Source organism: Sorex fumeus, unplaced genomic scaffold (genome assembly GCF_029834395.1).
Source record: "Sorex fumeus unplaced genomic scaffold, SorFum_2.1 ptg000008l, whole genome shotgun sequence".
NCBI classification, from domain to species: domain Eukaryota; kingdom Metazoa; phylum Chordata; class Mammalia; order Eulipotyphla; family Soricidae; genus Sorex; species Sorex fumeus.
The window spans coordinates 21,124,313-21,148,468 of NW_026606065.1; the positions used below are offsets into that span (position 1 = coordinate 21,124,313).

The following is a 24,156-nucleotide window of genomic DNA, read 5'->3' on the forward strand; positions in this document are numbered from 1 at the left end:
GCCCGCCAGCCGCATCCTTCCGCCGCCCCTCCCCCCACGCCCCTCCCCACCCTTCCAGCTGTGTCCCTCCTCCCTCTGGCCGCCACGCCTTCCTCCCCTCCAGCCCGGCCCTCCTCCCCTGGCCGGCACCTGCCTCCTCTACCTGACGTGCCCCTCAATGCTTTCTCTGACTCCCCACAGGGCTCGCCAGGATTACCAGGACTGCAAGGGCCCGTTGGCCCCCCCGGATTCCAAGGAGTCCCTGTAAGTGTGGGTGGGTGTTGGGGCGTGGCATGGAGAGCCACGAGGAGCAGCCGTCTTGGAGAGTGGTCCGCAGTGGGGATCCACATCCCCACGAGGACGAGCTTAGTCATGTGGTCTGCCGCATGCCTGGACGCCCCAGGACATACGGCGCCCGTACTGGGCAGTGCGGGCGGGTGCCCAGTGAGCGGGTGGGGGCAGGACCGGCCTGTGGGGGCGGAGATGCCGGGGTTGGGGGAGGGGCTGCTTCTTCAGTCAGGTGCGCGCCCCTGATGGGGGCTCGGGGATCCCGCGGGTGCATGACCAGCTGGAGGGTCCCCTCACTGTGGGTGTGGACTCCTGTGGTCAGTCGGGGCGTCACAGGCTCCAGTCTGGGATTTCTCAGCCGTTGAATAGACGAGTGTGCCCCTGGGGATAGGGGTGTCACCAGCAGCATCTTGGGCCTCGAATTGGGCTGACCGGAACCTTCTCTTTTGCAGGGTCCTCCAGGGCCTCCCGGCCCGCCCGGTGAGAAGGTAACAGGGGTCTCAGCTCTCGGGGCATTCGCGTGGGGCAGAGGTCACGGTGCGTGACACTGTCTGCAGACACTGGGGGGGGGGGCTTCCTGCTCTCTCTGTCCACCCCATCCCTGTGACCGCCCCTGTCTGCCTGTCTCCCCGCTGACCCTCCCCCCCCCCCACAGTCCATCCAGCCTCCCCAGGGTCCCTCCCTCCTCAGTCCCGTGTCAGTGTGTGACGTCACGGGTCTCTCCCTGGCTTTGGAACCCGAGGGGGCAGGCCCGGGGTCCCTTCATTGCAGCCCTTTTGGGGCACCACTAGGCTGGCCAGCGCGGGCTGTGGGCTGGGCCGGCCATGACGAGCTTCCCTTTCGACCCACAGGGACAGATGGGCCTCAGCTTCCAGGGCCCAAAAGGCGAGAAGGTGAGGAGCAGCCACAGGTTCCGTGGGCTCTGTGTGCGCATGCGTGTGTGTGTGTGTGCTTGTGCACGTGTGTGTGAATGCATGTGCATGGGTATGAGCACGCGCCCCTTGTTGCGTTTTTTTCTCTGTGTGATTACCCGTGCATCTGTTCTTGTATGTTGTATCCTGTTCTCAGCCTGTTGTAGCCTGTTCTAGCATGTTCTCAGCATTACGTATGTGTCTGTTTTGTGTGGCAGTCCTGTGCTGTGTTACAGCATGTTCTCTGCGTGTTATGGCATGTTCTCTGTTACATCAGGTTGTCCATGTGATAACCTGCATGTCAGTTCTCTGCATGTCCTGTTCTATGTACGTTATGGCATGTATGTACATTACAACATGATTATACACACATCTGCTCACCGCATGCCCCGCCCCATTCTCTGTGTGTTGTAGCATATTGTCTGTTCCATCGTGTTTGCCACGTGATTACTCATGTACTTGTTCTCTGCATGTCACGGCATGTTCTCTGTATGTTACTTCATGTTCTCTGTATGTTCTGTGTCTGCTCCCACTGAGTCACCACCTTCTGCTCCCCAGGGGGACCAGGGCGTGAGTGGGCCTCCCGGGGTCCCGGGACAGGCGCAGGTCAAGGAGAAAGGCGAGACGGCCACCAAGGGCGAGAAGGTGAGAGCCCCGTCCCGGGCGTGGACACACATGGCCTATCTGGACCCGTGGGCAGCGGCTCGGGGACAGGCGTGGCCCTTGGGAGCTTCGCGTGTCCTGCGGTATGAGTGAGTGACACGCTGGTCTCTGACGTCTCTTTCAGGGAGAGAAAGGAGAGCCCGGCTTTCAGGTATGCCCGATTCCACGCTGCTGTTTCCCGAGCTCTTGCGACCAGCACCTGGGGTTCACGTTCCCTCTCCCGTTTCCTTCTCTCTAGGGGATGCCAGGCTTTGGGGAGAAAGGAGAACCCGGAAAACCAGGGCCCCGAGTAAGTTTCCTGCCCCTGGGTTCCCGCGCAGCTGAAAGCCGGTTCTGTGGGGGCTCTGGAGGGCGGAGCGGGGCGCTGGGGTCGGCTCACGCCGGCATCATCATCCACAGGGCAAGCCCGGAAAAGACGGCGAGAAGGGAGACCGAGGGTTTCCGGTGAGCACCCCAGCCCTCGTGGATATCTCCCGGGCCCCTTCCTTGGTCCCTCCCTGGGTCCCTTCCTGGGTCCCTCCCTGGTCCCTCTCCCAGGTCCCCCGCCTGGGTCCCTCCCTGGTCCCTCTCCCAGGTCCCCCGCCTGGGTCCCTCTCCCGGGTCCCTCTCCCAGATCCCTCTCGCGGGTTTCTCCCGGGTCCCTCTCCCTGGGTCCCTCCTGGTCCCTCTCTGCGGGTGGAGCCCAGGGCTGCCCTGCTGATCCATGCCCTGCCCCGTTTCAGGGCCTTCCCGGCGAGGCAGGCTTCCCAGGACAGCAGGGCCTAGAAGGCCGCAAGGTAAGCATGAGGCCGTGCTGAGGGGTCTTTGCTTGGCCTGGTCCCCAGGCCTCCTGCAGTGAAGAGACCGGAGCGAGCATGGTTTATGGGTGGACACTCCCTGGTTCTGTGTGGCCCGGCGGTGCTCAGGGCTGACTCCTGACTCTGCTTGAGAATCGCTCCTGGAGGGCTCTGGGGACCATTCGGGTGCAGGGGACGGCCCCGGGCAAGTGTCCCCGACTGTGCTGTGCCCTGGCCATTCTGGCTGAAGGCCGTGCAGGGAGAAGCTGGGAGCCATCCGGGGCGGGGCGGACTCTCCCCGACTTGGCGTGTGCGGGCAGACGTCACCCGCTTGGCCTGGGCCACCACCTCATCGCCCGCATTGTGCTCAGGGGAGCCAGGAGGGAACTTCCATCCGGGGGGCCATCAGCCAGGAGTGGGGGGCCCTGAGCTTCCAGGAAGCGTGTGAGGGAGTCGGAGCTGAGACTGTGAAGCGGCAGATACGTGGGACTATACTAAGGGTCCCAGTCACTTCTAAAACTCCCTCTCTTATTCGTACAAGAAAACCCAAAATGCCCAATTCTGGCTTGATGCTCGTTTTATGACAGAGTGAAAAAGAGAAAAATAAAAAGTCCATTTTTTTTAGAGGACCATTAGAAGTATCATTGTGGTGCTTAGTGCTTTAAGAAGGGGGTCCTCTCCTTTGGGTTTTATCTCTCAGGGGCTTGGTGATGTCTCAGAGAGGTGGAACCTAACCTCCCCCTGCACCCCCCCCTCCAAAGTCCTTCAGGAATACTGAGACTTAAGAGGGAAGACAAACATCTCTCTCGTTCTTATACTCCAGTGCAAACTCACAGAGCCCCTTCCCTGAAGTTCTCTGTTAACGTATTTCTTTGAGGAAAACAGCTTAGAAACCCTGAGTTTCAGTGCCACCGTTGTTTTCACTTTGTTGATTGCTGCTTGTGGTCAGGCCGCGTTCCGTGTGGTCAGTGTGGGCAGCAGAGACCGTGCTTACTCTGCTCCCTGCGGGCAGGGCGGTGGGGAGGCTGTTGCAGGCCCTTGCGGGCTCTCAGCTTCTGGAGAACGAGCGTGTCACCTCGTTCTCTGTGAGAGCCTGAGAGCCAGGCACACCCACAGGCTTCTGTGCTCTTCCTAGGGAGACAAAGGTGACGCCGGACCCCCCGGACCTCCCGGAACTGTGAGTCAGATCCGTGTTTGTTGTGGGATCGCATCTTCTCTGTGGGTGTGGGTGCCCTGACCCTGCGGTTCCCAACACCCTCCCCCCATCCCGCAGATCATCGGTGACGGGCCGCTGGGCGAGAAGGGAGAACGAGGGTACCCCGGGACTCCGGGGGCCAGAGGGGAGCCGGGCCCCAAAGGTGAGCCCCGGTTGCTCCGTCTCCTGCCCCCTGCCCGCTCCATCTCCCCTGTCTGCTCTGTTTCCTGCCCCCGTCCCCTCCATCTGATGGGCACGGTGAGGGCAACATGGCCCGAGCACTGGCTGGGCTCACTGTTCATCTTAATTCCTAGGCTTCCCAGGACAGCAAGGCCTGCCGGGACCCCCAGGTAAGCCCCTGAACCCCAGGACGCATGGCTTTCAGCTCCGTGTGCTGGGGCGCGAGCATGCTGGCAGGGGACCAGTGACTATGGGTATGGGCAGGGCCATGGGTGGTGGCTGGACCATGCCGGGTCCCGGAGATTGGCGTGGATCTGCTGAGAGGCCCCTGTATCCTCGGGTGCCAGCCAACTGGGTCTGGCCACGGACCCAGGATGCAGCCGAGTTCCTTCCCAGCCCACCCCGCCCCCTCCTGGTCGTCATGTCCAGGATTCCCCTCCACACCCCCGCCCACAGCTCCCTACCCACGGCCCATCACGGGCCTCACCCCCGGGCCTGTCCTTGCCCCGTCCACCGTCTCTGTCCCATGGTCCCATCCACGGCTCACCCTGCTCCCATCCGTGGTTCCTGTCATGGTCCCTCATGGTCCCATCACGGTCCCATCTTGGTGGCTGCAGGAGGCTGATGCTGGGCTGCTGTCCCCGTCTCTCGTAGGCTTCTCCATCCCAGGCCAGATCGGTGCTCCCGGCATCCCCGGAGAGAGAGGACAGAAAGGCGACCAGGGGCCCCCGGGCGTGTCTCTGCCAGGACCAAGTGGACGGGACGGGCTCCAGGGCCCCCCCGGGCCCCCGGGCCCCCCTGGGCAGCCAGGCCACACCAGTGAGTCCCCTCAGGAGGCCGGGTGTAGGGTCTTGGGAATCAGAGTGGACAGGAGGCCGGGTGCAGGTCTCGAGGGTCAGATTGGCCAGGTGGCCGGGTGCAGGGTCTTGGGGGTCAGAGTGGACAGGTGGCCGGAAGGCAGGGTCTCGGGGTCAGAGTGGTTGGATGGCCGGGGGGCAGGGTCTCAGGGGTCAGAGTGGACAGGTGGCCGGGTGCAGGTCTCGGGGGTCAGAGTGGACAGGTAGACGGAGGAGGGCGGGTCTCGGGGATCAGTGGACAGGTGGCCGGCTGCAGGTCTTGAGGGTCAGAGTGGACAAGTGGCCGGGTGCAGGGTCTCGGGGGTCAGAGTGGACAGGTGGCCAGGTGCAGGGTCTCGGGGGTCAGAGTGCACAGGTAGCCGTATGCAGGGTCTCAGGGATTCAAGTGAATGGGTGGCCGGGTGGCAGGGTTTAAGGGCCATTCCCAACCTCTGAGGGGGTCCTTGTATGTCTTGTGCTCCCACAGCTGGAAGGAAGGTATCCAAACTGTTGCAGAGGCTCGGGTGCACCTTCTGGGCGCCAGGCCCCTGAGGGGCCCAGCAGCATGCGGGGGGCAGCCCATGTGGGTGGGGTGCTGCTGGAAATGGGGGCTCTGGCTCTCCACCCAAAGCTAGTAGGAAGGCACACGTGCTCACGCATACGCACGTAATCATACGTGTAACCACATGTGACACCCATGCAAACATGCACATGTGCAACCGCACACGTGGGCACTCGTACATATGTCACACATATATGCGCCTACTCAAGCGCACATACAATACACACGCACACACGTGTCCGCACGCAGGCACAGCTCTCCTGGGTGACAGGATTGCAGGGCAGCAGAGGGCTCTGTGCCTGCAGGGAGCCTCCAGGGCAGTGTGAGGGTGGAGCAGGGTCTCCCAGGTGGGGAGGTGACCCTGAGCCTCGCCCTCGCTCCCTTGCAGATGGAATCGTGGAATGCCAGCCTGGACCGCAGGGTGACCGGGGCCCCCCTGGAACTCCAGGCCAGCCAGGGCTGAGCGGCGAAGTCGGAGAGAAGGGTAAGGGTCGCGCGTGTCCGTGCCAGGCGCCCACTGCTCGGGCCCTCCCCTGCAGCCCACCCCACCGGGCCCCGCCGGGCCCCGCCGTCCCCTGACCACCTCGTATCCGGACCCACGTCCACGTGCCACCCCGGCACCGAGTCAGGAGCGGGGGTGGGTCCTCAGAGACAGAGGAGCCAGGGGCGGACCCCAGACGTGCCCCCGACTCCTCGGGTGGGGTGAGCGGGGCTGGGGGAACTTCTCTGATGACCGTGGCCACCGCAGAACCCTGGGCTGTCACCATGGTGGTGCCAGTCCCCCACGCCCAGGAGCTTGTAGGCTGCCTGCCAAGCTCTATGGGTGCCCCACCCCCACCCCAGGCTGGGAGCTGGAGGGGGCTGCAGACCCCTTCCTCCCAGGGGACATGCAGCAGTGAGTTCGCGGGCAGGGCTGGGCCTGGAGCTGAGGGCAGATGGTGCAGGGCTGCGTGCGGGGAATGGGACACCCCCAGGGCACCCAGCAGGTGTCCTCAACTCCGTGGGTTCCTGGGGACCCTGAGCACCCCATCTCCTCCTGCAGGTCAGAAGGGAGAAGGCTGCCTCACCTGCGACCTCACAGGGCTGCGCGGCCCCCCTGGGCCACAGGGACCCCCAGGAGAAATCGGTGAGAGCCCACCCGCACCTGCACCCCCTCTGCTGGGGTCCCACCTCCCAACCCCTGTCCCTCCCAGCCGTGTGCTCACAGGTCCCTGGGTGGGGTGTGGCCGCCACCCTCCCATCCTTGCCTGAACCCCTGGGGGAGTCCCACCCCCCGGCCCATCCCCTGATGGTTCTGACGAGCCGCCTGGGTTCATCTTGTCTCTGCTGAAAGGGTTTCCGGGACAGCCAGGAGCAAAGGGTGACCGGGGACTGCCTGGCCGGAACGGTCTGGAGGGCCTGCCGGTAAGTGACCATCTGTGAGCTCTGGATGGGTGTCTCCGTGCTTGCAAATGGGGCTGAGCCTTCTCGGGGGGCTGGACAACTGTCTCTCTGTCCTGAGACCCCTCCCTCAAGTGCCCATTGGACCCTGGGCATGAGGAAAACGGAAGGCAGCAGGATCTGCCTCTCATGACCCAGTCAGCTGCTCTCCCCAGGGCCGTTACCTGCGCCCAGAGCGTTACCTGCACCCGGGGCCGTTACCTGGTCCCAGGGGCGTTACCTGCATCCAGGGGTATTCCCTGTGTCCTGGTGTGTTAGCTGTGCCTGTGGTGTTGTCTGCGCCCAGGGGTGTCACTTGGCCCAGGGTGCCCACTGGGTGCCCTGCCTGCTGGCCTCTGGGAAGGCCCACCCATCCAATCACCAGCTTGGTGCCCCTTCACAGGGAACTGTCTTCCCAGTCCTTCGCTTGCTGGGACTCGGGTGACCCAGTGTGGTTCAGACACTCCCAGATTTGGAGGCGGGCCGTGCGGCTGTGTCCACCTGCCTGGGGGCCCGGGTGCTGGGAGGGGGCTGCAGGCACGTGTGCACGCCGACTCCCCCTCCCCTCCGGGTTCGCCCTCCCTCACGCCCCACACGCGGCTGTGTTCCTGCAGGGACCCCAAGGTGTGCCGGGACTGATGGGCCAGCCGGGAGCCAAGGGCGAGCCCGGCGAGATCTACCTGGACATGCGGCTCAAGGGTGACAAGGGAGACCCCGGCTTACCTGGACAGCCTGGCATGCCAGGAAGAGCCGGTTCCCCAGGAAGAGACGGCCAGCCGGGGCTGCCCGGCCCCAAAGGCTCCCCGGTACATGCTGCCCCCACTGGGCGGGGTGGGCGGGGCTGGGGGGCTTCTCTGATGACCCTTGGCTCTGCCAAGGGGTGCCCCGGCGTGCGCACGAGTTGGGCCTCCATCCGCAAGTGGCGCAGACATTCGGGGGTGGCCGTGAGGGTGTGGTGGGGAGCTATTGGGGGAGAGGCTCCTCCAGGGTCCTGGCCGTTTTTCCAGAGAGAAAGCCCGCGCCCCTCCCCGCCTCTGTCCCTCGTGGGGGGTTGTCCTCCATGGGGGTGTGGGAAAGGGGGTCTCTGATGGCCTTTCCTTTCCTCCTTCCACTTCAGGGCTCAATAGGACTGAAAGGAGAGCGTGGGCCCCCCGGAGGCGTGGGATTCCCCGGCAGCCGTGGTGACACTGGCCCCCCGGGACCCCCAGGGTTCGGCCCCATTGGCCCCGTTGGTGACAAAGGACAAGCCGGTTTTCCAGGGAACCCTGGTACCCCTGGGCTGCCAGGTAGGGCCTGGGGCCCCTTCTGCACCTGCAGAGCCTGGGAGGGAGGGGACGGTCCAGGGAGTGTCCCACGATGGGCAGGAAAGCAGCTGGCCGCCTGACGCCCTGCCCATCACCTTCCCTCTCACCCCAAGGGGGCCCTGCATCTGCTCTCCCCCCAGGTGTGGGGGACATGCCCCCACCATCCATGCAGTCAGTGGCAGGGCCCATGTGTGGGCTGTGTCCCTGGTCTGTTCTGTCCAGGGGCTGTGGCCTGGGGTAACCCCCCTGCAGTGTCCTGGTTCCTGGGGGGGACATGCTGGAGGGATCACGGGGGAAGTGGTGTGGCGTCCTGCTGGGGGGGCTCTCGGCGCTATGCTGAGCACTCAAGTGTGTCCTCTTCCCCAGGTCCCAAGGGTGAGGCGGGGAAAGTTGTCCCCCTGCCCGGCCCCCCTGGAGCAGAAGGCCTTCCCGGCTCACCCGGTTTCCAAGGACCCCAAGGTAACTGGGTGCTGGTCCTGGCGGTGTGGGGGGTGCCCCCCCCCGGTGGCTCTCGCTGACCCTCCACTGGCTCTGTAGGTGACCGGGGTTTACCTGGAACTCCCGGAAGACCCGGCCTCCCCGGAGAGAAAGGTGCTGTGGGCCAGCCTGGCATTGGATTCCCAGGGCCTCCGGGGCCCAAAGGTAAGGCCCCTGGGCGAGCCCCATCCTTCCCCATGGCTGATCTGCACCCGGCCAAGGTCGGAGTCACCCTCACCTGAATTCCGGGAGAAATGGAAGCAGTCAGGGGCCCAGGGATGCGCTGGTGATGGAGAGAAAGCAGCTTCTCTGGGAAGAGTGTGGGCAGGGTGGCGGGAGGGCGGGGCCTCCGGTGGGCGGGGCCTCCGGTGGGCGGAGCCTTGTCACTGGCTAGGGTGGAGGTGTGGCCCTCCCCAGCTGGTGCTGCTCCCAGCTGAGGGGGGAAGCACCATTAACATGCAGGGGCTCAGCCCTCCCCCCCACTCCAGTCTTTAGGCTGGGGCTAAGGACTGGAGTCTCACGTCTCCAGAGTGAGGGACACTCCAGCTTCTCCCCTCCCCCCGCAGGTGTGGACGGCTTACCTGGAGAGGCCGGACCCCCTGGGAGCCCCGGCCGCCAGGGCTTCAACGGCCTCCCCGGGAGCCCCGGCCTGCCGGGCCAGAAGGTGGGTGTCCCGTCCCTGCCTGGGGACGTGCTCCAATTGGGCAGCTGCCCAGTGTGGTGCAGACTCACGTGGCAGTGCTTGGGCCTGCATGTCCCATCCCTGGGTGGATTCCCATGGCAGTGCTCACGCCTGCAGGCTCCGCCCCTGGGGTGGGCTCCCCTTCAGGGAGCGCTCTGGGCCCTTCGAGAGTAGAGTGGTTACGCCCCAGTCCCGCTGCTCTTGGGCCTTGGTCCTTGTGTCTGCACCGGGGCCCGGCTTGGAGCTGGGCTGCTTGGCCTGCCGAGGGCACAGCGGCTCGCTGCGGGCTCAGCTCCATGGCACTTGCAGCCCTGGCTCCGGTGCAGAGCCATAAGGCAGGTGGAGCCTGCAGGTGAGGAGGGGCCGCTGGGGGGTGGGTGCCCGGCTCACACTTGCCTGTGCTTTGCTTGCAGGGGGAGCCCGGGGTGGGACAGCCAGGCCTCAAGGGACTGCCTGGCCTTCCTGGCATCCCTGGCACACCTGGAGAGAAGGGGAGCGTCGGGGGACCAGGCGTCCCTGGCGAGCATGGAGCCATCGGCCCCCCTGGCCTGCAGGGTATCCGAGGTGAGTCCCGGACGGGGTGTCTGGGTCAGATGGGATGTCGGGATGGGGAGGGGGTGGGCGCCCTGTTGACCAGCTGGACCCCTGGCCCTCATTCTTGTTCTCAATTCCATTCCCCCAGGTGACCCCGGGCCTCCCGGCTTGCCGGGTCCCCAAGGTGCTCCCGGCCTCCCTGGAATGGGCCCCCCCGGAGTGATGGGCCCCCCTGGAGGACAAGGACCCCCGGGCTCCTCAGGTGAGGCGTCTGCTCCCACCCCCTGCTGGGCAGGAGTGCTGCCCATCGGGTATCAGCCTGGCACTCCCGTCGCTGCCCCAGAGCTCGGCCAGCTCTGGGATCTTGCCCCTGCCCAGCCAGGCCTGCCTCTGGGGGTAGGGTTGGGCAGACCGCTGACTCAGGCCCAGAAGTTTCCTCACAGTTAAAACGGTGATGGGTGTGGGAACTGCCTGGAGGAGGTGGCCCAGCTTGGGCTTGGGTGGTTGTGATTGGGGGTGACTGCGGGCAGAGCAGAGGCTGCGTGGGCCCCTTCTCCTGAGATGCTGATGTGGGTCTGCGCCCCCCAGGCCCCCCTGGACTTAAAGGAGAGAAGGGCTTCCCCGGCTTCCCCGGCCTTGACATGCCAGGCCCCAAGGGCGATAAAGGCTCCCAGGGGCTGCCCGGCCTCACGGGCCAGCTGGGGCTTCCCGGCCTTCCTGGACAGCAGGGCACGCCTGGTCTCCCCGGCTTCCCAGGTAAGTCCCAGGGGCTCCCCCGGTCCCCAGGGCCCACCTCCAGCCACAGTGACCTCACCCCCGTCCCTTGCCTCCACAGGCCCCAAAGGAGAGATGGGCGTCATGGGCACCCCTGGACAGCCTGGCCTTCCCGGATCAGCAGGCAGCCCAGGGCTGCCGGGCTTGAAGGGTGAGAGCTGCGGAGGAATCCCGGGAACGAGTGGGGGCAGGGCGGGGCGCCCTGCCTGAGGAGGAGGGCTGCAGAGGGTTGTCTCCACGCCCGAGGCTGTTCCCGTGACTGTTCCCGGTGAGACACTTTCCCGGAGACTCTTCCCCATGACTGAAACTGTTCCCCGTGCCCTGAGACTGTTCCTCAAAAGACTGTTCCCCAGGAGACTATTCCCCGTGAGGCTGTTCCCCTGAGACTGTTTCCCGTGAGACTGTTCCCCAGGAGACTGTTCCTCAGGAGACTGTTCCCGATGAGACTGTTCCCGTGAGACTGTTCCCCGTGAGACTGTTCCCCAGGAGACTTTTCCCTAAGAGACTCTTCCCCGTGAGACTGTTCCCCAGGAAACTGTTCCCCGTGAGGCTGTTCCCATGAGGCTGTTCCCCAGGAGACTGTTCCCCGTGAGACTGTTCCCCAGGAGACTGTTCCCCGTGAGACTATTCCCCGTGAGACTGTTCCCCATGAGACTGTTCCCGGTGAGACTGTTCCTGTGAGACTGTTCCCCAGGAGACTGTTCTCTGAGAGACTCTTTCCCAGAGACTCTTCCCCGTGCCTGAGATTCTTCCCTGTGACTGAGACTCTTCCCCGTGAGACTGTTCCCCAGGAAACTGTTCCCTGTGAGGCTGTTCCCATGAGGCTGTTCCCCAGGAGACTGTTCCCCGTGAGACTATTCTCCGTGAGACTGTTCCCCATGACACTGTTCCCGGTGAGACTGTTCCCGTGAGACTGTTCCCCAGGAGACTGTTCTCTGAGAGACTCTTTCCCAGAGACTCTTCCCCGTGCCTGAGATTCTTCCCTGTGACTGAGACTGTTCCCCGTGAGACTGTTCCCCAGGAGACTTTTCCCTAAGAGACTCTTCCCCGTGAGACTGTTCCCCAGGAAACTGTTCCCCGTGAGGCTGTTCCCATGAGGCTGTTCCCCAGGAGACTGTTCCCCGTGAGACTGTTCCCCAGGAGACTTTTCCCTAAGAGACTCTTCCCCGTGAGACTGTTCCCTGTGAGACTGTTCTCCATGCCCTGAGACTGTTCCCCATAAGACTGTTCTCGTGCCTCGAGACCGTTCCCAGCACCCTCAGGTGCTCCCTGAGAAGCCCCGGGTGCTGCCCCTGACCCCTGTGTCCCTGCACCATCTGCCACCATCTGAGCGTTTGTGGCAGTGTCTCACACTGGGCTGCTTCCCCACAGGGGATCTGGGCTTGCCTGGCTCCTCTGGGCCCCGGGGAGAGCCTGGCTTGAAAGGCGAGAAAGGAGAAATGGGCGTCCCTGGCATGCCTGGCTCCATGGACAACGTGGACATGGAAAGCATGAAAGGGGAGAAGGGCGAGCAGGGCGAGAAAGGTACGTGCCACAGCCCCGCCCTGTCCCCTGCCCCATGCCCCAAGTCCCCGCCCTCTCGTGTGCTTTCCTGGAGAAAACCCCTGGTCTGTGGTGACCTGCCCACGGAGCTCTTTCTCTGTGACCTGCAGGACAAATCGGACCCACTGGCGACAAGGGGTCCCGGGGAGACCCAGGAACCCCCGGCGTTCCAGGGAAGGATGGCCAGGCTGGGCAGCCGGGTCAGCCAGGTACTGTGGGGCTGCAGGTGGACAGCAAGGCAGGACACCCCGAGGAGGGCCCTGCGTTCCCGGACCCTGACCTGTGGCGTTTGTCTCTGTGGCTCTAGGACCTAAAGGCGACCCTGGTATTGGTGGCAGCCCGGGGGCCCCAGGGCTTCCTGGCCCCAAAGGGTCAGTTGGTGGAATGGGCATGCCAGGTAAGCCAGGCGGGGTCCGTGGTGGGTTGGGGAGGTGGTACCTGGGACCCACAAGGTCGCTCAGATCCACGTCTGTCACTAGAGGGTGGGGCACTGGTGCCAGTCGCCTTGGCTGAAAATCTCAGTGACAGAGACGTGGCTGGATGCAGCCCTGTCCGTGGTCCACATAGCCGGAAATTGCTTGTCTTGAGTGTCTGTGATGCAGGAGACCACGCGGCCAAGGCCTGCCTGTGATGCTGGGGTCCACACAGCCCAGACCTGTCTGTGGTGCTGGGGTTCACATGGCCCAGGCCTGTCTGTGGTGCTGGGGTCTATGTGGGCTTGCCTCTGGGCCCGGGATATTCTGTTCAACATGATGGGGAAGGGGTTTGTGTTTCGTTTTTTTGTTTTTTTTTTCTTTTTGGGTCACACCCGGCGATGCACAGGGGTTACTCCTGTCTGCACTCAGGAATTACTCCTGGCGGTGCTCAGGGGCCCATATGGGACACCGGGCATCGAACCCGGGTCAGCCGTATGCCAGGTCAACGCCCTCCCCGCTGTCTATCGCTCCCAATGAACTTGTGTTTAACTTAGAGCCACCCTGGGGTGCCCCACCCGCGGGCCTTCACCTTGCCCCCCATCAGCACTCCTGACCAGAGGGGACCCAGAGGGGGCCCCGCCGTGCTGAAGCATCCAGAGCAGAACGGGCTGGCCAGCAGTGGTGTCTCTGCGGGGCCCAGCCCTTCTGGGGTGTCGGCCTGCGCCTGATCCCCAGCACGGGCGAGCAGCCACCTGTTTGCAAATCACTTCAGAGGCCCCCTTGGCATCAGGCGGGGGCCAGGGGTGGCTGGTGGGGAAGCTGGGTGCGTGCAGACGCCCCCTGCTGCGGGCTCCCCGGCCTCACCAGCACTCTCAGTCACCCTCAACTGTGTGCCGCTCTCCTGCCCCTCTCCCAGCGACCCCGGCTACTGCCCATGGCGGGGCCTCACTCGGCTGCTGAGGCCCACACTTGTCTTACAGGAGCACCCGGCGTGAAGGGGCTGCCCGGGGTCCCTGGCCCTCAGGGCCTGCCTGGCGTCCCGGGGGAGAAGGGCACCAAGGGCGAGAAGGGCCAGGCAGGGCTGCCTGGCATCGGCATTCCTGGGCGGCCTGGAGACAAGGTACGTCCCCCGTGGCCGTCCTGCTCCCCATTGCCCTGCGAGAGTCCAGCAGAACAGCCCCGATGACCGTCCATGCAGGGCAGGCGAGGTGGGGGGACACTGGGAGGTACGGGGTGTCCTCTCTTTGGGGGCCTGGGGAAAGGACTGGTTAGGAGTGGGCCACATGGTGTATACACTGTGCACACATGGTGTCCTGATATGTACGGACCATGTACACAATGTCCTGACCATGTACACAGTGTCCTGACCACGTACTGACCATATACACACATTCTGACAACACACTGACCATAGCACACAATATCCTAATCATGTACGCATGTTTTCCTGGCCACATAAATGGCCATGTACTCGCTTTGTGGTCACCATGAACTGACTGTGTACCATGTCCTAATCAGGATACTCACCATGCACTTACTGTGTCCTGACCGCGTACACACCATGGACTCACTGTGTCCTGATCATGTACATGCTATGTACTCACCATGTCCTGACCATGTTACTCACTGTGTGCTGTGTCCTGACTGTACATGCCATGTGCTCACCGTGTCCTGACCATGTTACTCACTGTGTGCTTACGGTGTCCTAACTGTACGTGCCATGTGCTCACCATGTCCTGACGCCACGTGCCCACTGTGTTCTGACCGTGTACACGCCATGTGCTCACTGTGTCCTGACCGTGTACATGCCACGTTGCTCACCGTGTCCTGACCATGTACACGCCATTCACTCACCATGGCCTGACCATGTGTGTGCTGTGCGCTGGTGATGTCTCACTGGTCCCCTGGCAGTGCCCATGGCACATGTGGGCGGGCTGGGCCCCCACAACTCTGCTTTTCCCACAGGGAGACCAGGGCCTGGCGGGCTTCCCAGGGAGTCCCGGAGAGAAGGGCGAGAAGGGAAGCATTGGGGCACCGGGAATGCCCGGCTCCCCTGGGCCCAAGGGCTCGCCTGGCAGCGCTGGCCACCCAGGTAGGTGAGGGTGCCCTGGGCGGGGCGCCGGGTGTCAGGGGCAGAGCTGGAGCTGGTGTATGCTTTTCAGGGAGCCCGGGGCCGCCTGGAGAGAAAGGAGACAAGGGCCTCCCGGGCCTGGACGGCGTCCCCGGCGTGAAAGGAGAAGCAGGTAAGGCTCTTCGGGTCTTGGGGACAGTCCCTGGGGACCCAGGTCCAGGGGCAGCTTACTGGGGGGTGGGGGACAGCTGGGTAACTTTTAAACTGGACGCACAGAGTCTGAGTGGGGATCCAGGGGTGTCTGGAGTGGTTCTGAGGTATTCCAGCTTCCAGGGTGTGTGTGTGTGTGTGTGTGTGTGTGTGTGTGTGTGTGTGTGTGTGTGTGTGTGTTTGTGTGTGTGTAAGTGTGTGAGTATGAGTATATGAGTGTGTGTGTGTATTTTCTAGTGTGTGAGTGTGTGTTCTAGTGTGTGTGCGTGTGTGTGTGTTGGGGAGGGGTATGTTACCTGTGCAGGAGGGGTCTTTCCCTGCAGTGTTTGCATCCCCTCAAGTGACGGACGCCCGCTCTGTCCCCAGGTGTCCCCGGAAGGCCTGGCCCCACAGGTCCCGCTGGGCAGAAGGGGGAGCCAGGCAGTGACGGGTTTCCAGGGTCAGCAGGAGAGAAGGGCGAGCCAGGTAGGTGGGGCCTACGGGCAGCCCCGGACCTTCTGGGCCTGAGGTGTGCTTTGGGGGTCCCGGGGCGGGGACTGCTCCAATCGAGGTGGGTCAGGGCCTTTGCGCTGGCGAGGCAGCGGGGGGGGGGGAGCACACCCTCGGGGCAGCTTGGGGGTTCTGGGCCCTGGATGGAGGGTGGGGGACGCGGATTTGTTCACCGTGCACGGGTTTGCGTAGGGCTGGCCCCCTCCCCGCCTGCACCCGCAGCCCCATCCCCCCATCCCCCCCGCCCGGGCACAGCTGCGGGGTGGGCATTCGGACCCCGGATGGATAGTGACGCTCTTGCCCTCTCCCCGCAGGGCTTCCTGGAAGAGGCTTCCCGGGGTTCCCCGGCGCCAAGGGAGACAAAGGTAGCCGTGCCATGTCCGCCCCTGCCCATGCCCCCCCGTGAGACTCGCCCTGTCCGTGCCCCCATCCCACCACCTTCTGCTCTGTAGGTTCCAAAGGCGAAGTGGGCTTCCCAGGCCTGTCTGGCAGCCCGGGGATCCCCGGAACCAAGGGAGAGCCAGGATACATGGGCCCGCCTGGACCCCAAGGGCAACCGGGCTTGCCCGGAGCTCCTGGCCACCCCATGGAGGGCCCCAAAGGCGACCGTGGCCCCCAGGGCCAGCCCGGACTGCCAGGTGAGACTGCGTCCCCACAGGGCGGTGGGCGGCGCGTTACAGCCAGGCTGGAGGCAGGGGCCGGCTCGGTCCTATGGCCTGGGAGGCCTCACGTGCATGCCCCCCTCGCCTCTCCTGGGGCGCGTCTCCCCCAGATTGGGGTCCAGCCCGCAGCCCCGGGCCACCTCCAACCTGCTCTCCCTCCTCGTGTCCCTCAGGCATGCCAGGCCCCATGGGTCCCCCCGGCCTCCCCGGGCTGGACGGCCTGAAAGGGGACAGAGGAAACCCAGGCAGGCCGGGAAGCCCTGGCGCCCCCGGACCCAAAGGAGACCCTGGATTCCAGGGCATGCCGGTGAGTGTGAGATGGGGCTGGGGCCAGGCTTGTGGATGCTCCCTCGGACATGCCCGCCTGTGGGGCTGCCTGCCCTGTGGCACCCGGAGCTGGGCACGTTCGTACAGGCATCCCCGGAAGTGGACTCGGGGCTGGATGGTGCTGTAGGCTGTGCCCGGGGCACCCGGCAGGCCTCAGCCACACACAAGCGGCTCTCGTAAGACTGAAGCTGACTGTTTGCATATGAACCTACCATGTATATGCAGGAACTTAAAACCAGGGAGTGGGTGTCCCTGGGGGCCAGCATAGCTCTCTGAGGGGGCTGGGCGCGAGCGGCCACTCCTCCAAAGTGCAAGTGGGTGAAAAGGATGCAGGTCCAGGAGCAGGGGTCACTGGCCTTGCACACAGCCACTCCCGGGTCCAATCCCGGGCACCACACAGGGACCCTCAAGCCCTGCCAGGAGTGATCCCTGAGCACAGAACCAGGAGTAACCACGCTGTGTGTGGCCCCACCCCCCAATAAATGAGACATCTTTGGCTGCACGGAGGAAGGAGAGGGAGGAGCAGAGACCTCCTGGCCCGCAGGGCACCCGTGGGTAACCCCGAGTGTCCTTCTGTGTTAGGGCATCGGCGGTGCTCCAGGGCTGACTGGCTCCAAGGGGGATGTCGGGCCTCCTGGTGTCCCAGGATTCCAAGGTAAGAGAGCCCCGGCACGCGCACGGCACTCACACGCACACACATGTATGCACACGTCCACACGGACGCCCCGTGCTCTCGGCCACCTTGCTCGCGGCCTGTGGGGACACAGACGCCCCAGGCCGCACAGCCGGCATCTGCTCCTGGAAGGCAGTCCCACGTTCCCATTGCTGACCCCCACGCATGTCCCACGCATGCCACACACATGTGCGAACCACACCAGGACGCGTGCCTGTTCGTGTGTGCAGGTGAGCCCACGCGTGGCCGCTCCTTGGGTTCTCTGCCGACCTGCGTCCTGCTCTCTCTTGTCTAGGTCAGAAGGGGCTGCCCGGCCTGCAGGGAGTGAAGGGCGACCCAGGAGATCAAGGCTACCCCGGGGCGAAAGGTGGGAGATTGGGTGGGGGGTGTTCTGGGAGCTGGGGGACCCGAGGGCCTGGGAGGGGCGGGTCTGGCCACGCTGCAGGCCAGGAGATGGGGGCAGGGGGGAGGGACGCGGCCTCCTCCCTGCGGACACCGCAGGGCCCCGGCAGGGCGCAACAGGGCCCATGGGCCGGGTCGTGTGTGAGTGTGTGCATGTGAGTATGTGTGAGTGTGTGAGCATTGTGTGTGTATGCGTGTGCATGTGTGTATATGTGAGTCTGTATGTGTGAATGTGTGTGTGAGTGTGTGCGTGTGTGTGTGTGTGTGTGTGTGTGTGTGTGGTGGTTGTGGGGGATGCTCACGGTGCTGACCTGTCTGTTCTGACCCTGTGAGCACGGGGTCCAGCAGCCAGGCCGCTGCGTGGGAATCTGAGTTGAGGCCGTGTCTTCGTGTCCACAGGTCTCCCCGGCCCCCCCGGTCCCCCTGGCCCCTATGACATCATCAAGGGGGAACCCGGCCTCCCTGGCCCCGAGGGTCCTGCCGGCCTGAAAGGGCTCCAGGGCCCTCCCGGCCCCAAAGGACAGCAAGGTGAGTGTGCTCTGACTTCGTGGGGGTGGGGGGTGAGGGTGCTCAGACTTAGTAGGGGTGCAGGGCATGGGGTGAACACGCTCAGATAGGCATCGATGCAGGGATGAGGGGGAGATTGTGTAGGATTGTGGGGATCAGGATGCTCAGACAGCGCAGGGGTGTAAGGCGAGGGGGTTCAGACCGCGCAGGGGTGTGGGGTGAAGGTGCCAGGTGCGCAGGGGGTGGCAGCAGGGAGGAGTAGCTTGCCCGTCTGCATTGGTTCACAGTGTCCCCTCTAGAGCCCACTGGCCCCAGCAGCGGGGGTGGGGAGAATGTTCTAGAACAGCAGGAGCCGGGGAGAATGTTCTAGAATGGCAGGAGACGGGGAGAATGTTCCGGAAGGGCAGGAGCCGGGGAGAATGTTTTAGAACAGCAGAAGCCTGGGAGAACGTTCTAGAATGGCAGGAGCTGGGGAGAAAGTTCTAGAATGGCAGGAGCCGGGGAGAATATTCTAGAGCGGCTGGAGCCAGAGAGAATGTTCTAGAGAGGGAGGAGCCAGGAAGAATGAGCAGCAGGAGCCGGAGAGAATGTTCTATAAAAGTAGGATCTGGGGAGGATGTTCTAGAATGGCTGGAGCCAGTGCTGGTGACAGTGACCAGAAGCTCTCCCCCGCCGACAGATCTGTGCTGGCCTCAGTCTCCCACACTCCCTAACGGGGGGCGGGTCCGAGGTGGGCCCTGGAGGGAGCTGTAGCCCAGACCCCTCATGCCCACGGCCCTGAAATGCGAATCTGTGCCTGGGTACTACCCGCTAGGGCAGAGGCCTGTCCTGCAGGCGGCCGGCCAGTGCGGGACCCTCACGTCCTCTCCCCGCAGGTGTGACCGGCTCCACCGGCCTGCCCGGACCACCAGGCATTCCCGGTTTCGACGGCGCCCCCGGCCAGAAAGGAGAAACTGGCCCATTTGGGCCGATGGGTAGGTCTCTGCTGCCGGGCGGGGGTCCTGGACGAGGTGGGCTGGACATGCTCTGAGGGACAGTGCAGGAGGCCAGAGGGCTCCAGGGACCCCACTGTCTAGAGGAGGCCTGTCCACTTCAGGGAAATCTGCCTACATGGTGGACACGGAGCTCCAGGGGGTCACTACACAGCCAGGACATGCCTGAGCCCTGGCGGTCAGCCTTGGTCCTGTGCCCTGGATGGTCAGCCTGGGGCCTGAAGCCTGAATGGTCCAGCCTGGGGCCTGTGCCATGTACGGTCAGCCTGGGGCCTGAGCCCTGGACGGTCCAGCCTTGGGGCCTGTGCCCTGGATGGTCCAGCCTTGGGCCTGTGCCCTGGTCGGTCAGCCTGGGGCCTGAGCCCTGGATGGTCCAACCTGGGACCTGTGCCCTGGATGGTCCAGCCTGGGGTCTGAGCCCTGAACGGTCAGCCTGGGGTCCCTGCTTGTGTTTCTGACTTGGGGAGACTCATCGCCCGAGCTCTGGGTGGACCCGAGGGGCTGGGTGCTGTCCTAGGAGGGCCCATCTGCTCGGGGAACCGGGCCACTGACCCCTCTTCTGTCCTCCAGGTCCACGAGGCTTTCCGGGCCCACCAGGCCCCGATGGGCTGCCGGGCTCCATGGGACCCCCGGGGACCCCATCGGTGGACCACGGCTTCCTGGTGACCAGGCACAGCCAGACCGTGGACGACCCGCAGTGTCCGCCTGGCACCAAGGTCCTGTACCACGGCTACTCCCTGCTCTACGTGCAGGGCAACGAGCGGGCGCACGGCCAGGACCTGGGTGAGGCGCTGGGCCATGGCGGCGGGGGGCGCGTGGGGTGGGTGCGGGCGGCCGGGGCGTGAAGCCCAGGCTCGTGTCCTCCTCACCTGGGCCAGCCTCGGAGCAAGTGCTGGGCGCGGGACCTGTCCATGCTGGTGGCGTCTGGCCAGCGGGGCCGTGGGGAGGGGCGTGGCCCTGAGCATGCTGGCCCTGACCGTGCTGGCCTCACCATGCTGGCTCTGAGCGTGCTGGCCTGACCGTGCTGTCCCCTCCCGCAGGCACGGCGGGCAGCTGCCTGCGTAAGTTCAGCACCATGCCCTTCCTCTTCTGCAACATCAACAACGTCTGCAACTTCGCCTCCCGCAACGACTACTCCTACTGGCTGTCCACGCCCGAGCCCATGCCCATGTCCATGGCGCCCGTCACTGGGGATGGCATCCGCCCCTTCATCAGCAGGTGCGCTCCTCGGGGTGGGGTGGACGGGCCGGCCAGCGTGGCTGTAGCCCCGGGAGGTGCCCAGGGGCAGGGGGTGGTGCAGCCATGGGATGCTGGCCGGCACACTCTGGCCCTGGGGCCTTCCCTGGCCTGCCTGTGGGGTTCCCTGAGCCCACTGGGAGTGGTTCCGGAGCACAGGACCCTGAGCACCACGTGGATCCCTGGACTGCCTGCATGTAGAGGCACTGGCCCAGCCCTGAGTGCTGCAGTTGCAGCTAGTGAGAGACTGATGGACACGGGGCGAGTCTGAGTAGCCACTGGGGCAACTCCTCGGGGACGGCTAAGGGCGGTTCTGGGTGCCAGGGCCCCGCATGCCGGGCGCGCAGGACCCTCTCTCCACTGGCCGGCGGGTACCACGGGTTCAGGGAGCTGCTGGCCCTGGGTCAGACCCGGCAGCAGTGGGACGGGGAGAGGGACTAACTAGCTTTGTGTTTCTCCCAGCTGCCCTTGGATGCCAGGTAGAAGTGACCGTTTCTCTCTGCTCCCCGGCCCCCTCGCAGTCCAGTCTGAATCGGGGGGGGGGGGGCTCACTCTCCCGGCCCTGGGCACTTCTAGAGGATCCCAGTTGTCCCAGCCACCGGGGGCTGTGCTGTACAGTGAGGGCCTGGGGGGGTCTGTGGGGATTTCTGGGTCTGCAGAGTGGGCCGCTGTAGATCGGGGTGCGGGTGGGGTGGGGAGAGCGATGCGTCTCACTGGAAGGTCCTGTGGGGTGACATATGTCGCAGCTTCCCCCTTGCAGTGTCCTGTCCGTCCGTCCCTGTCCGTCCCTGTCCGTCCCTGAGCAGTGCGGCTCTACTCCCTGCACGGTCTCCCTGTTCCGGGGCACACGCACACCCCAGTGTCCCATGTGGGCTCACGTCCACCCCAGTGTCCTGTGTGGATTCTCGTCCACCCCAGTGCCCTGTGTGGGTTCACGTCCACCTCAGTGTCCCGTGTGGGCTCACATCCACCTCCAGTGTCCTGAGGGCTCATGTCCACCCCCGGTGTCCCGGGGGGCTCGTGTCCGCCCGTCTCTCTGGGCTCACGTTCGTCTGTCCGCAGGTGTGCGGTGTGCGAGGCCCCGGCCATGGTGATGGCCGTGCACAGCCAGACCATCCAGATCCCGCCATGCCCCAACGGCTGGTCGTCGCTGTGGATTGGCTACTCCTTTGTCATGGTAAGCGCCGCCTGGCACTGGCCTCAGAGCTCGGGCAGCCGGGCCCAGGGCCCAGACACTGACTGTCCCTGTCCTTGTGTGTGGGCCGCGGGCTCTGCTGCATCTCGGTGGGCCCCATCCTGCGCTTCCTGTGTCTGTTCACTCCTGGCCCTGCCCCTGGCTGAGAGGACCCTCCGGACCCACGCGGACCCGTCGCTGGGCCTGGCCACCCCCTTCCCCCTCTGTCCCTGCCACGCCCCCTTTGTGTGCTCCCGGTGTTTGCCCTGGGCAGCTGGGGCCTGGCGGTGGGGCCGGGGTGGCTCCCTCCCTACCCATGGGAGGGTGGTCTCTGCAGGGCCCCCTGGCTCCCGCCCTGGGACGCCCTGACCGGCCCCCCCTCCTGCCTGCAGCACACCAGCGCGGGTGCTGAGGGCTCCGGCCAGGCCCTGGCGTCCCCCGGCTCCTGCCTGGAGGAGTTCCGCAGCGCGCCCTTCATCGAGTGCCACGGCCGCGGCACCTGCAACTACTACGCCAATGCTTACAGCTTCTGGCTCGCCACCATCGAGCGGAATGAGATGTTCAAGTGAGTGGGACCACCCCAACCCGAGGGTCCCGGTGTCCCCTGGGGAGCGGCGCGGGGCGAGGGCCTCGTGGGGGGGCATGAGGGACATCCCGCCCGGGCTGACCACGGCTCCGCCCCCCCCTCCAGGAAGCCCACACCGTCCACGCTGAAGGCCGGGGAGTTGCGCACGCACGTGAGCCGCTGCCAGGTGTGCATGAGGAGAACATAGCGCGCGCCCGCCGCCCCCCTCCATGGTGCTAGCCCCCGTCCCGACAGCCGCCCACCCCGAGTATAGCCGTGTACCTCACCGTCCGCAAGAAGCCACCGAGTGCCTTCTGGGGACCCGCTGACTAACACCCCGCTTCCTGCCCTCCTGCGGGGGGACGGGAGACTCGCTTTCCATAGTGGCATAGCCCGGCCCTTGTGGGGACTCTCCCGATCGCCCACGTCGGCGCCGACGTGTCCTGAGAATCCATCCGAAGCCAAAGGGTGCTAGGAGGGCGGCCCAGCCGCTCTCCACCTTGTATTATAGTAGCCGAGTTTGTCATCCCAGAGGAAACGTCTGTTCCTAGCGCTGTCTAGCTGTTCCCAGCCCAGGCCTCCCTCAGCCTGGCCACACGGTCGTGACGCAAAAACAGTGTTTGAACCTCCAGGTGGGATGCGGGCCCGCGGCCTTGTCTCCGGTGCCCCGCCCACTCCGAACCTAGGTCTTTCTGCTCTGTGTGGTACTAGGTCGCTGCTTTTGCAGAAAAAAAATCACAATTTTACTGTGGAATAAACATGGTCCAAAAGTAGGCAGAAATGAAGTATATATATATTTTTAGTAATTTATATAGGTTCCAGCAATCAGACAGGGCAAGTTTCCGTTTTGTCCCCACTCTTGCGAGAAAGCTGACGGTTTCTCCCGTTATCCTAGAATCTCAGCTCTGGGGTGTACAATGGGAAGCATCCGTTTTCCCCGTTCACCTCTCAACCGAACACCGTGTATTGCCAAAACTAGACTCTGTGTCAGTGGTGCCTGCCATGGCCGAGCCCCGTCCTCGGGGCTCGTTGTTTTATCCTGTATTAAGCATCTTCAGGGGTTTACACACTAACCACAAACTGAATGACTTGACTTCTCGAGCGCCGCCCTGGAAAGGCCTTCATGGTCGGGTCCCTCCTCTCGGCCTGGTGGGAAACAGCTCCGTGGACGTCGGTGGCTTCCCCGTGGCACGTGCAGCGGCTCCCGTGGCTTCTCTGGGGCCGCGTGCCGGCGTCGGCGGGACGTGTGGGTCACAGGAGAGCAGAATTGGACCACTATGCCCGAAATGACATTTCACTAAAAGTCTCCAAAATATCTTAAAGACTACTAAGGCCTTTTCTGTAATTTCCTTAAATGTGTATTTCTTTAAAAATGCAAATTTGTAATAAAACTATTTGTATAAAAAGGAAGCTTGGATGGAATTTGTTGCCAGTGTTGCCCCAGAAGCATTACCACAAAGTTACCACCTAAGCCGCCAATAAAGTTACAAACTTTGCGTACCTTAGATCAAATTCAGTTTGTAGTTCTTCCCGGGAGAGTCACAGTGGGTGTCAGCATCGCAGTTATCACAAGAGAAACTCCTCCTCTCTGCCTCTCCTGCCCACCTGTCTGTGTGCTCGCCTGCACATCTGTCCGCTTATCCTACCAACCTGTCCGTCCGTCCATCCATCCATCCATCCATACATACATACATAGATCCATTCACACGTCGGTCTACACACCCACCCACCTACCTGTCCACCCGCCCACCCACTCACCCACCACCCATCCATCCATCCTCAATCCTTCTACCCAGTCTACCTGTCCATCTGTCCATCTGCTCATCCACCGTATATAAATATCCACCCATCATTCCACCATCCAATCCATCCATCCTTTCCAATTCATACATACATCGATCCATCACTTGTCTGCACTCATCCATATGTAAATCCCTCTGTCCGTCTGTCCATCCACCTGTCCGTCTGTCCATCCATTCATCTGTCTGTCCATCCATCCACCAATCTGTCCATCCCTCTATCTGTCCAATCTGTTGGTCCATCTGTCCGTTTGTCTGTCCATCCATCCATCCATCCATCCATCCCTCCCCCCACCCATCTGTCTAGTCCATCCGCCCATCTGTCTATCCACCAATCTGTCCATCCCTCCCCCGATCTATCCAATCTGTTTGCCCATCTGTCCATTTGTCCATCCATCCATCCCTCCCTCCCCATCTGTCCAATCCGTTCATCTGTCCATCTGCCCGTTTGTCCACCCATCCATTCCTCCCCCATCCGTTCAGTCCGCCTGTCCATCTATTCGTCCGTCCG

At 63.8% G+C, this 24,156-nt stretch overlaps 1 protein-coding gene across 1 annotated transcript in view; it reads left to right on the forward strand.

Annotated features, from left to right (window-relative positions):
* Window positions 1-23,252, forward strand: part of COL4A1 (collagen type IV alpha 1 chain) — a 69,749-nt gene extending 46,497 nt beyond the window's left edge. Inside the window, exons 10-52 of the mRNA XM_056109686.1 lie at window positions 181-243; window positions 720-755; window positions 1,119-1,160; window positions 1,737-1,823; window positions 1,966-1,992; window positions 2,080-2,130; window positions 2,241-2,285; window positions 2,564-2,617; window positions 3,753-3,794; window positions 3,891-3,975; window positions 4,127-4,162; window positions 4,647-4,811; window positions 5,779-5,874; window positions 6,433-6,516; window positions 6,724-6,794; window positions 7,424-7,615; window positions 7,927-8,095; window positions 8,480-8,572; window positions 8,651-8,755; window positions 9,157-9,254; window positions 9,686-9,836; window positions 9,955-10,068; window positions 10,395-10,562; window positions 10,642-10,731; window positions 11,952-12,104; window positions 12,233-12,331; window positions 12,430-12,519; window positions 13,519-13,658; window positions 14,504-14,630; window positions 14,701-14,781; window positions 15,186-15,284; window positions 15,623-15,673; window positions 15,761-15,946; window positions 16,144-16,277; window positions 16,880-16,952; window positions 17,266-17,337; window positions 17,772-17,900; window positions 18,755-18,853; window positions 19,442-19,654; window positions 19,912-20,089; window positions 21,170-21,284; window positions 21,674-21,846; window positions 21,973-23,252. Of these exons, the coding sequence (XP_055965661.1) occupies window positions 181-243; window positions 720-755; window positions 1,119-1,160; window positions 1,737-1,823; window positions 1,966-1,992; window positions 2,080-2,130; window positions 2,241-2,285; window positions 2,564-2,617; window positions 3,753-3,794; window positions 3,891-3,975; window positions 4,127-4,162; window positions 4,647-4,811; window positions 5,779-5,874; window positions 6,433-6,516; window positions 6,724-6,794; window positions 7,424-7,615; window positions 7,927-8,095; window positions 8,480-8,572; window positions 8,651-8,755; window positions 9,157-9,254; window positions 9,686-9,836; window positions 9,955-10,068; window positions 10,395-10,562; window positions 10,642-10,731; window positions 11,952-12,104; window positions 12,233-12,331; window positions 12,430-12,519; window positions 13,519-13,658; window positions 14,504-14,630; window positions 14,701-14,781; window positions 15,186-15,284; window positions 15,623-15,673; window positions 15,761-15,946; window positions 16,144-16,277; window positions 16,880-16,952; window positions 17,266-17,337; window positions 17,772-17,900; window positions 18,755-18,853; window positions 19,442-19,654; window positions 19,912-20,089; window positions 21,170-21,284; window positions 21,674-21,846; window positions 21,973-22,054 (4,458 nt within the window). The 3' untranslated portion in view covers window positions 22,055-23,252. The remainder of the gene's footprint in view (window positions 1-180; window positions 244-719; window positions 756-1,118; window positions 1,161-1,736; window positions 1,824-1,965; window positions 1,993-2,079; window positions 2,131-2,240; window positions 2,286-2,563; window positions 2,618-3,752; window positions 3,795-3,890; window positions 3,976-4,126; window positions 4,163-4,646; window positions 4,812-5,778; window positions 5,875-6,432; window positions 6,517-6,723; window positions 6,795-7,423; window positions 7,616-7,926; window positions 8,096-8,479; window positions 8,573-8,650; window positions 8,756-9,156; window positions 9,255-9,685; window positions 9,837-9,954; window positions 10,069-10,394; window positions 10,563-10,641; window positions 10,732-11,951; window positions 12,105-12,232; window positions 12,332-12,429; window positions 12,520-13,518; window positions 13,659-14,503; window positions 14,631-14,700; window positions 14,782-15,185; window positions 15,285-15,622; window positions 15,674-15,760; window positions 15,947-16,143; window positions 16,278-16,879; window positions 16,953-17,265; window positions 17,338-17,771; window positions 17,901-18,754; window positions 18,854-19,441; window positions 19,655-19,911; window positions 20,090-21,169; window positions 21,285-21,673; window positions 21,847-21,972) is intronic.
* Window positions 23,253-24,156: the final 904 nt, after the last annotated feature.